At 50.4% G+C, this 10615-nt stretch overlaps 2 protein-coding genes across 2 annotated transcripts; both read right to left on the reverse strand.

The window, feature by feature from the left end:
- Window positions 1–2241: 2241 nt before the first annotated feature.
- Window positions 2242–3200, reverse strand: Hoxd12 (homeobox D12). Its single transcript, XM_076866773.1, has 2 exons — window positions 2627–3200; window positions 2242–2480 (listed from the first exon to the last, which is right to left on the reverse strand). The coding sequence occupies exons 1-2, from the start codon at window positions 3198–3200 to the stop codon at window positions 2242–2244; spliced, it is 813 nt and encodes a 270-aa protein (XP_076722888.1).
- Window positions 3201–8350: 5150 nt separating this feature from the next.
- On the reverse strand, window positions 8351–10178 carry Hoxd13 (homeobox D13). The gene is made up of 2 exons (XM_076866550.1): window positions 9401–10178; window positions 8351–8601 (listed from the first exon to the last, which is right to left on the reverse strand). Exons 1-2 carry the CDS (start codon window positions 10176–10178, stop codon window positions 8351–8353), a joined length of 1029 nt encoding a protein of 342 aa, XP_076722665.1.
- Between the last annotated feature and the right edge of the window lie 437 nt (window positions 10179–10615).

The raw sequence follows: 10615 nt of genomic DNA on the forward strand, positions 1-10615 counted from the left end.
TCCTCCACCAGTTAGGAGTTGGGGGTTTGCCAGGGAGTACCAAGCAGGTTCTGGTTTTACAGGACTGAATTAGAGGCTACAAAGGCATGGGGAGCGGGTCTTGAAGCTGCATTTCCCCTAGGGCCCACAGGGATCCTGGCAAAGGTCCTTTCAGGTATCTTCAGCAGGCGTGGCCTCTTCCAGAGAAGCCTGACTAAAACTTGGCAGAAAGATGTTTTGTTTTGAAATATGAGGAATCTCAAATTTTGGCACCCCACCTCTTAATAGCAAGATTCAATATTGAGAATTTAGGTAAAATATAGAAACCTCAACACACAACAAGCTGAGTCCCCTTGGTATTGAAGATACACTCAAATATGTCCAAGGTTGCCTTCCCCCCTTTGGATATTTTATACATATTCTGTTCATGGGCTTTTATAAATCATTCCTGAATGCCTCAGAAGCCTTTTCCCATTTAATGAACAGTCAACACCTGAGGTAAAACCACAACCAGTGGGGAAAAATGAATTTGGTGGCTTGAAAAACATTAGAAGGGAATCCAAAGCATTTTCAAAAATCAACATCAGCCCCTTAACAGTTTGGCTGGGGCCTGAAAATTTATTTCCACTCAAAAACATCTCTGTGTCTAATATATACTAGAAATTGTTTTTGACAAAATCAAAACAAAATTTCATGACAACTATTAGCACAGAAAATGAAATAGTCTAAACATCAAGCCTCCCTGTAAGATGCCCTTCCCAGGTACAGGCACTGGTCCTCTGCTGAAAAGAAATTACAGGGACTATGGGAAGGAATCATGAACCCTTGGCCTATCCTGCATCTTGCTAGGACTTGGGAGAGTGCTACATCTCAGAAAGAGAAAAGTCAGGGACCATAGTAGTTTGGGAAGGGGGAGGCTTGGGTACATTAGAATAAGGTTGGGAGAATAAGGTTACAAGCCCTAGCACACCCCGAACAACACTGTCTGGGATTCAGGAACGCTGGCATCCACAAGACAAACCTGGTAGGGCCCAGGGCTTCATAGGCTTCAAGCAGGGCAGGCTGGATATGTCTCAGAAGGGACATAGTACATGGGCCTTTGATGGAGTTGGTGGGTGATGGAGAGGGTAAGAGAGGAACTTCTGGTCCTCTCTGTTCTTCAAGAGCAGCAACCAGGGACTGAGAATCTCAAGAGGTCTTCTTCCCATCCCTTAACTTTTGAGGAGGAGTTTTTACCTCTCTTTGTGGTAGCACACTTAGGTACTTCAAGAAAGACACTTAGACATCTTTTCCACCTCAAGAGGAAAGCCTTATTTACAGTCTGAGTGTAGGACCCCTCTTCCTCTTGTTTAATCCCTTCTCTTCCCCATGGATATCTTTCTCTCCTACCTGTGCATCAAGCCTCAAAGCAGACCAGCAGCTCCCCTAAGCAGAGCTCAGCTCTGGGGGTCCAAGTTATAGGGTGCATGGGCCTGGTTTAGCTATATGTGAAGAGTGGGAGAAGTAGCGGAATTTTGCTTATCTTGTTAGGAGAATGCAGTTTGCTCTGAAGTCTCCAGCCCATTCTACCCAGCTGGAGGGCCCTGTCCAGTCTGCATTCTGAGAGGTGGCTCAGTTTGTCTGGCCACCCAGTCCTTCTCCTCCCACCACCCAAGTCTGAATGTCTAGGGCAACTTTTGTCCTCCCAAATCATCCAAGGCAGATGGGAGGAGGAAACTGGCCCTCTCCTTCCTCTAGAATGGAGATCTTGGCTTTGCCACAAAGGACTTCAGTTGCAAAGGTGTATCCACAGCCCTTTCCATTGTGGCTGGATCCTGAGGTATTCCTATGTTCACTTCCATCCATCAAGCTAGGCGTCAGCTAAATGCAGAAAGGGTTGGATTAGAGGGAAGAAAGGAGAACTAACTAACAGAAAATCCAAGTCCAGGGGTTCAAGAGTGAGTCCTCATGGCAAATGACCCAGACAAGAGCAAGTACAGGTGACTCCAGGCACCACATGTAAGCCTTAAAGTTAAGGGTGCATTGCAACATTCAAATGCCCCCAGGAGCTTATCAGAGAGAGGGGAAAGAAAAAAGGCCCAACTGGCTTCATCTCCCAATCTCCTACTGTCCTCTGGGGCTGTAGACTGAGCAGGAGAGTACCCGGGATTAGTAGGAGTAGGAGCCAAAGGAAAAGCCTCAGCCCCCAGCACCTCCCCCGCACGCAAGCCAGGCCTCGGTCCAAAAGGGCAGGCCTGGCTCCTCAGCCCGCCACACTAGCGGCTAATAGAGCGCCAGCGCCTGCTCACGCAGCACCACGCGCTTCTTCTTCATACGCCGGTTCTGGAACCAAATTTTGACCTGCTGGTCGCTGAGGTTCAGCCTGTTGGACAATTCCTTGCGCTTCTGTCGGTTGATGAATTCGTTGACAAGGAATTCGTTCTCCAGCTCCGCAATCTGCTGCTTTGTGTAGGGTTTCCGCTTCTTGCGGGCCCTCCCAGGGGCCGACCCCCACGGCAGGCCTGCAACACAGCCCCAACCTAAGTCAGCTCTGCCGGCTCCCAGTCGATCGCCCGCCCTCGGCGGTTCCCCTCCCCCTACAACTCCTCCCCGCATCCCACCTCCCATCCCGGCCCAAACCGGCCCGGGGAGTGTGGGCACCGTTTACCGTCGGGCAGCGAAGGTCGCAGGCAAGAGGCGACGCCTGCCGCCTGCATTGTCATGTTCAAGTTGAGCGGGCCCTTGGTGTCCTCCTTGAAGCTGGCGGCGCAGGGGGCACCCTGGAGCAGGGTCGCTGAGCCTGGAGCCACACGGCTCATACCCGCGTAGTCGTACTTGGCTGCTTTCAGAGCAGCTGCTGCAGGGGCCAGGCTAGACTCAGGGACGAAGGGCTGCCGCGTACGGCCGCGCTCCTCTGGCCCAGAGGCCGCTTCCGGCGTATAGAATTTGACCTGCTCTTCGGGTCCATCCTTGGCCCCCGGGGGCTGTAAGCCAAGAGGCCCAGAGCCAGCCAGGTAGGGCTGCGAGAAGCCGCCAAAGGCAGTAGCGCTGGCAGGCTGCGCCGGAGCGCAAGAAGCAGGCGTGGCGGCCCAGGGCAGCGCGCCGCGCGGGTATGAGATGGGGGGAAGCGCGGCCAACTGGCCGCCATTCGGCCGCAGGTTGGAAAAGTAGAAAGAGTCGGGCGACTGCAGATTCAGAAGCGAACCCACATAGCCCGCTCTGTAGAGACTGCGCTCACACATCTCCAACAAAGGGCTTCGGCTGCGCTCGCAACAGTATTTAGTTACAACCGGGAATAAGAGGACAGGCTCAGACGATTGGACGAAACTTTGCCTGCAGGTTCTTCAAAGTCGGTCATTTCAGCACCGCCTACATCCCCCGACCCGTTTTTCCCCCCCTTCAGGGTATTATGATAACACCAGTAATGTTCGATGGCGAAGGACGAGGCTGCGGGCAGAGCCAAAGCATGTTGAGCAAGGCGAAGCTTCTGCGAGTTTCCGGGCCTGGCTTCAGAAGCTGGAGACATTGAACTGAGGGTGCCTTTGCCCAAGTCCCTTGGGACCCTTCCTAATCTTGATTGGCTTTGCCACCTTGTCTTCCGCTGGCTACCTGGGCCGGGCTTGCTTCTATGGGCTTTAAGTTGCAGCTTTGACATTTTCAGTAACAGGCGCCTCTGGGCTTGTCTGGAGAGAGTGCGGTCTGGCGCGGCCACTTCTGTCCCTGCATCTGAGCATTGCCACTCTTATCCCAATATAGGAAGGATCTCTCAAGAGGCCTCCCCCCAGGGATTCTGGAAGCAAAGATTCATTGCCTGAGCCCTGGGTCCCAGGCCGCAGACAACCTGAGAGCTTTACCAAACGCAGAGAAAATGTATCACAAACTCTGCCCAAATTTGGCACCTGGAAGGAAGGATGCTTCACAACAGTCCTGGTGTGTGTCCCCATAGCCAGGAACTCTGCTCCTAGAGAAGTTGCTGTCCAGGTCCCTGGAGACTGCTACCAGGGAATCCGGCATCTTGAGTAGCCAATCCTAGTCAAAGTCTGCATTCCTTTTATCGCCAGGAGTCACCTTGGCAACTATGCCCTGCAAACCAGAACTCCAAACTGTTTATCCGCCTCGTGGTAGACAGTGCAAGACAAACTCCCACCACCAAGTGGGAAAAGGCAGAAGAGACAAGGCACCTGGCCAGGGAAGAGCAGGGCGCACGGAGGCAACCAGCTAGCGGTGTTTCTTGCCTCTGTGCTTCCAGGGGCGCGGGCCGCGGGCGGGTTCACCGGTCTGGCAAACAGAAGCGGGAAGGGCAGCAGTTCCTCGCGGGGAACAGTATGCGCAGCCCCATTGCAGGCCCTCTTGTCAAGTCTAGCTGGAGGACTACGGGTCTTCTCATGCATCGGGTATCAAGAACTCCCTAGATACCTCGTGGTGGGCGCCAGCCCCAACCTGCAGCAGGCCCCGCAGTCCCGAGCCAAGCTGGAACTGGTTAGATCGCCAGCTTCAGCACCGAGACCACACAGGCGCCGCCAGAGGGCAAGGCTGACCACCGCGCTGACTTTATTGTGTGAGTTATGGCGACCAATTGGGCGGCTCTGGAGAAAGCAGTCGGCCTCTTCCTCCTGCTGTAGGGCGGGGGTGGGGGATGGAGGTGGGGAGATAGGGAAGTGAGGAGGTGGGGAGGGGAGGTGGTGTTGGGAGGTGAGCGGGGAGACGGGGTGGGGAAATCCGGGGGCTCCCTTGAGGGCGTGGCAGAATTTCCTTAGGGCCGTCCTTTTTTTGGGAAATAGGGATAAGCCCGAGCTGTAAACCCTGTAACTAAAGGCCTAAGGGAACCAGGTATTGGGTCCCTAACAATTCTCATCTTGGGGGACTCGCCCTGTTTTTCAGGAGGTGCAGCCTCCTCAGGCCGAAAGCTCCAGTTCCAAGAGTGCCTGTAGTCACCTCACCTCTGGTCTTCTATGCACAGCAACTTCCTGGTATTCCCAAACCCAGGGGTGTCTCCTTTGGACTCTTGGAGCAGTCTTAGAATGGCTATTTGCCTCTTAGGACTCAATGCATAAAACAACCAAGCGAGAAACAGAAAAGACTGTAACATCTAAACTTCCTCTATTGTTTCTTGCCCAGTCACCCAACATCATCCTCCAGGTTTATGACTTTCGAGGTCTGGCAGGCAAAGCCATAGGGAGCTAGGAGCTGAAGAACCGAGGGGGAGGTGGTGGCGGGAAGGAGGCTAGGCAGATGAGCGAGAGAATGGGAAGGGAGCTTTTGGCGGAGCTAAACGGGTAAGCTCCGCCAATGCCGCCGACCGCCCAGGAGATGGCGAGCGCGCTCCACGCCTGGCGAGGCGATTCCGCGCGGTCAAGATCAACAGTGAAGGGCGGTGCAGCCTGCCTGGGGTCGCCAATCCTCCCGGTCATGGCCCGCTGCCAGGCCCTGCAGATAACTTCGTAAAGCCAGAGATCGTCGCAGCGAGGCTGATCCAAAGAGCAAAGCCAAGGGACCCAGCAGGCTGCCAGACTTGAAGCAGCATTGCGGCCGCCTCTTTGTCTGGCCTTGCGTCCCCAACGCTTCCTTCGCTTCTTGAACCACTCTTACATGCGGGCCCTAGAACCCCACCAGCGGAGCAAAAAATGTGCCAGGTTTCAGAGTAACTCTCCCTGAGGATTCTGTCTCTTACCGTAGTAACAGCCTCTCCTTAAACTCCCTTTGCCTTCCGGGCTCCCTGTGGGCCTCGCTTCTAGGGCCTTGGCCACTTACCCATTCCTCTCCAGCCTCCGCAATTCGGAATATAAAAGGAACACATAAAAATAACAAAGCCTTCATCTGTTATTGATTTAGCCGTCAATCCAAATTCTACCAGAGAGCACTTGGGCGCAATTTTAATCTTCAGACAACCTCCCATTTCTCTTAGGCGGAGGGAAACTGACTTGCAAACCTCAAATGGAAAGAAAACGTGGAGGCAAACCTTCTACTCACAATGGGAACGCCGAGAAATGGACCTAGGAAACGCAGCGCGGTGTTGAACGTATTAAAAAAAAAAAAAAAAAAAAAAAAAGAGGAGGGGAAGGAGAGGACAGCGATTGGAAGAAGGAAAATTAGGCCAGTTTCTGATGAAACATATCTTGAGAGAAAAATATTGAAAATTTCAGTGACCCTTTCCAAAGTGTACTGTCGGCGACTATTTTCAGGGGTGATTCTATATACTGAATGGAGAGTCTATTTCCGTTTCTTTCTTTCTTATAATGAAGTAGGCCCTGCAATCGGCGGTAATACATGGGAAAAAAATAATAATCAAGCTGGGCCAGAGAAAACGAAAGTAGTTCCTAACTTGAGGTCCCTGCGTTTTCTCCAAGAACCAAACCCTGACAGAGAAGTTTATATTTGTGTGAGATTTTAAAAATCCGTGTTTAACTTGCATATCAAAAAGTTAGCCACCACGAAATCGTATTAGGAGCTAACAAGGAAGAGTGCCCAATTTTCCACCGGCCATTTCCCTGAATGGCAAAAAGGCCTCAAAGAGAAAGTTCCCAATTCCTAAAAATTGTGTCTAGAAGTTAGAATGTATAATCGTGTTTCTAGTTTCTAGTTGTTAAGTGTTGTGCATAGACTGCCTGAGAAAACGTGGGGGGATAAGAAATGTTCCTTTTTCGATTTCCAAATATGGATATGCTTTTATAATTTCAAGACCTTCCTATCAAAGGTATTTATAATGGCTTTTCTGGGCTGAAAATTTCCAAGTGAGATTTCCCATAGCCAGGCACACTAATATATATGGATTTTTAAAGTAAGTAAAACTGGATTGAGGATGTAGTCCAGTGGTAGAGTGCCCTGGGTTCAATCCCCAGTACGTAACCAAAGTAAATTAATAAATAAAAATATTTAAATAAATTTAAAATGGAAGAGAAATAAAATTTTATTGGAAAATTTTTAAGGCTAGGCTGGGAAAATACCATTTTAGACATTGCAAATGATATCCTTATTAAAAAAAAAAATCACTACTTATGTTAAGGGGAGGGGTTGTGCAGAAGTAGAACATGGAGTTTTCAGAGACCAGAACTGGTGCTGAGTTTCCTTCATTTATAGATAACATCACAGTGTTCAGGAGAAGAAGATTTTATAATAAATAAGAACAGTTTCTAGAGGCAAAACAAACTTGAAAAAAGAAAACAAAAGTATAAAGACTTAGGAAACAAGAAAGTTCTGTTTATTTCCATCTCCCTAGGAGTAAAAAAAAAAAAAAAAAAAGTGAATTTAAATGCCTGAGGCACTGCTTTATGTGTTCCAGCTCACAGACATTGCATCTAAAAAAATAATCTCTCAGTTGTATAAATATGCAGCACTTTAAAAGTAGTTATTTTGCATCAGTTTCAGAAACATCACTCTTTTCTTCTTGGACCTTACAGTTACACATTTTAAAAATTTGTTAGATGTTCGAAAGCTCTGTGGGAGTCTCAATGCATTTGTTCAGACAGTTAAGTTCTTCATTGGATTCTGAATAAAAGTTCCCACTCATGGCCACATTGGTTAGTCTCTTTCCAGGGATTGAGGCCAGTTGCATATACCTGAGTCCAAGGAAAGGGGTGTATTTATACCATCATGGGTCACTCTACCAATTGCAGTTATTTAAGCATTTGCATCTAGAAATGAGAAATGAAGGCATCCATGAAGACAATTATTTGAAAATAATTGGAGATTATAAAACCCCAAATCTACAAAGTGTGTTACAAGTATACAACTAAAACAGAAAGTAAGACCCAAAGTTGGAAAGATTGTCCTCATTTTCATATTGATACAAACACTATTTAATAAGGTAGCTGCTTTTAAAGTCATCACAGTGCCTTTAGCCTCCGATTTTCAGACTTTCTGGGTGACCCCAGGGGCACTGACTGCAGAGAGCTGTTTCTACTTGCCTCAGGGCAACTGCTGGGAACTAATGATTCAATTAACTAATCACAGGATATGAATGACTGCTAATGTTCTAACCTAAAGGGTTATGAAGATAATCAGTGCTGGAAACACAGATAAAGTGATTTAAAAAAATAAAGACCTTAAATCAGAATGGCACTTCTGAAATTCATTTCGGGGATTATTAAGAAATACTCAAGTCCTTTATACTGGCCTGGAGGGAGAAATAGAACATTTAAAAACATCATTTAAAAAATAAGCCTAGACAAGAACAAAACCAATAATAAACAAGTAGAAACAGAACTACAAAGTCAAGTTGGGAAGCAAAAGGTTTGGGAGCCAGATAAGAGTCAAAAGAGAGAAACAATTCACAAAATTTGCCATCATTGTTAGGGGATAGGGGAGGGGAATTAAATACATATTCAAGTCTTTCCAATGGTCTTTTGGCGACATTTGAAAGCATTTAAACTGTCTGTGGCCAACTTGGCCCACATCAGGAAACAGTATCTTTGAGCTTGGAGACAATTTTCTTGTCCTTCACTCTTCGGTTCTGAAACCAAATGGTCACTTGTCTCTCGGATAGGTTCGTGGCAGCTGAAATCCGCCGCCGCTTGTCCTTGTTAATGAACTTGTTAATGGCATACTCGTTCTCCAGTTCTTTGAGCTGCAGTTTGGTGTAGGGCACTCTTTTCTTCCTTCCCCGTCGGTAGACACACATGTCCGGCTGATTTAAAGCCACATCCCCTGGTACAAACAACAGCATGGGGAAAATTAGACTGGGATATTTGGAGCACTTAACTGGGAACTGTGTGTGTGTGTGTGTGTGTGTGTGTGTGTGCGCGCGCGCGCGCACTTGGAGGGATGTAGAAGGAAAAAAAACAGGTTGTTTATATTTTATTATTATTTACACAGACTTTTTTTTTTACACGTTATTAAAGAAAGGCTATTTGTACTTCAAAACAAAGGCTAATTTGATGGATCATCATGGTTTCTCAATCCGGCATCTTAACAAGCCGGTGATTTTATGGCCTGGTTATTGGGGACGCTCATAGGACAGTTTTTCTACAAATGCCAGTTGCATACATTCAATCACACACAAACACATATGCACACAAATTCAGATATTTTGCTCAACCTTTGATTCCTGGGTCCCCTGTGTTTGGAGTTTGGGAGCTTTAAGAAGCTTTAGTAGTTACCCTAGGGACAGTCCTTGAAAAGTGGGGGCTGAAATCTGTAACACCTCTTAGGAAAGAGGCCTCTTCAGAAGAAAGACAGTCCTTAGCAAAGGGCACCCAGAAACTCTCAACTTTAGGAGAAAAACTCACTTGCACCGCACACACGAAGGAAAGGATTGTGAGAGAGGTTGTTTAAGTCAGAGGAAGATTTTACAGCTTTCAGAAGAACTGGACAAACTTTTCCACTGGGTTAACCCTGATCAGGTTAGCAGCACAGGCATCTACTCCCAATTAGGGAAGTACACTCCTAGTTCTTTTCTCCTCTTTCCCGTCCCTGGTTGTCTTCCCCTTTTCTCCATTGTCCCTACCTGGAAAGGATGATTTCCAAAAGTGGGACCCCTGTGGCTGGTCCTTGGCGCAGTACACCTGGCTGTTCCACCCGTTGGCCAGCGTCCAGGACTGGTAGCCTTCCATGGAGATATATGCCTCGTGCCGAGGCTCCCCAGAGCCGAAGGTGGACACCATGTCGATATACCCAGGCACGTGTTGGTAGGGGCTCGTGTAGCCCTGGTAGAAGGACACCTCCTTGGCTCGTGCGGGCACCTCGTTAGTCGGTACACTGCTGCTCGCCAGGCCTGACACGTCCATGTACTTCTCCACCGGGAAGCCTCCCAGAGAGGCGTGCGGGGACGACTTGAGAGCATTCTGCTGTAAGCCCACGCCATGCGACATACGGCAGCTATAGTAGCCGTTGCCGAAGTGGTAGCCGTAGCCCAGCGCTGGAGCGCCCGGTGGTGCTGCAGCGGCCGCTGTGGGTGCAGGCGCTGTGCACTCTTTGGCTGGGGGAGCCTCTGGGCGCGCAGCAACCACAGCCGAAGACGATGACGATGAGGCAGAGCCGGTGCGCTCAGATGTCCCCGGGTATGCAAAGCTGGAGGCCGCCGCCGCCGCTGCCGCAGCTGCCGCCGCTGCCGCTGCCGCCCGCCCTGAATGTGTCCCAGCGAACACTGGCGCGGAAAGGAAACCACGGCACTGACCGGGAGCCGCTGCCGCCGCCACCGAGGAAGAGGAGGAGGCCGGGGCGGCCCCGGCGGCCCCGGCGTCTGCCCGCAGCCCGTCCATGTCCCAGCTCCCAGCCCGGCTCATGGCCTGGCCTGGCCCGGCCCGGGCCCCGGTCCTGGCCCCGCACAGGACACCATGGCGCGGTGCACCTCCTCCCTCCTCTCCTTTCTCTCCGGTTCGCTCGCTCCCGCCCTCTTCCTCTTGCCCTCTCTCCCTCTGCGAGCCTCCCGCCTCCGCCCGCCCGCCCTCCAACAGGTTAGCTCATCGAGGGACGTTTATAAAAACGAAGTTCAGGTTGGGAGGGGGCCTGGGCCGGTCGGGGGGCCGCCTCCCGCCCCGAGGGCGCCGGCCGGGGGCCGTGCCATTGGCTAAGCGGGGCCACGTGGGGGTGGGGGCGAGGGGGAGCCAGACTCCAGGCGGGGGCCTGACTGGACCCACCCACCCGGCCCCCACCCCTCCATAGCTCCGTGCGGGGCCCATTCCCTCCCTCCCCCAGACCCAAGCGTTTGCGCCGCAGCCAC

The sequence above is a fragment of the Callospermophilus lateralis genome, chromosome 9 (assembly GCF_048772815.1).
Source record: "Callospermophilus lateralis isolate mCalLat2 chromosome 9, mCalLat2.hap1, whole genome shotgun sequence".
Classification (NCBI taxonomy): Eukaryota; Metazoa; Chordata; class Mammalia; order Rodentia; family Sciuridae; genus Callospermophilus; species Callospermophilus lateralis.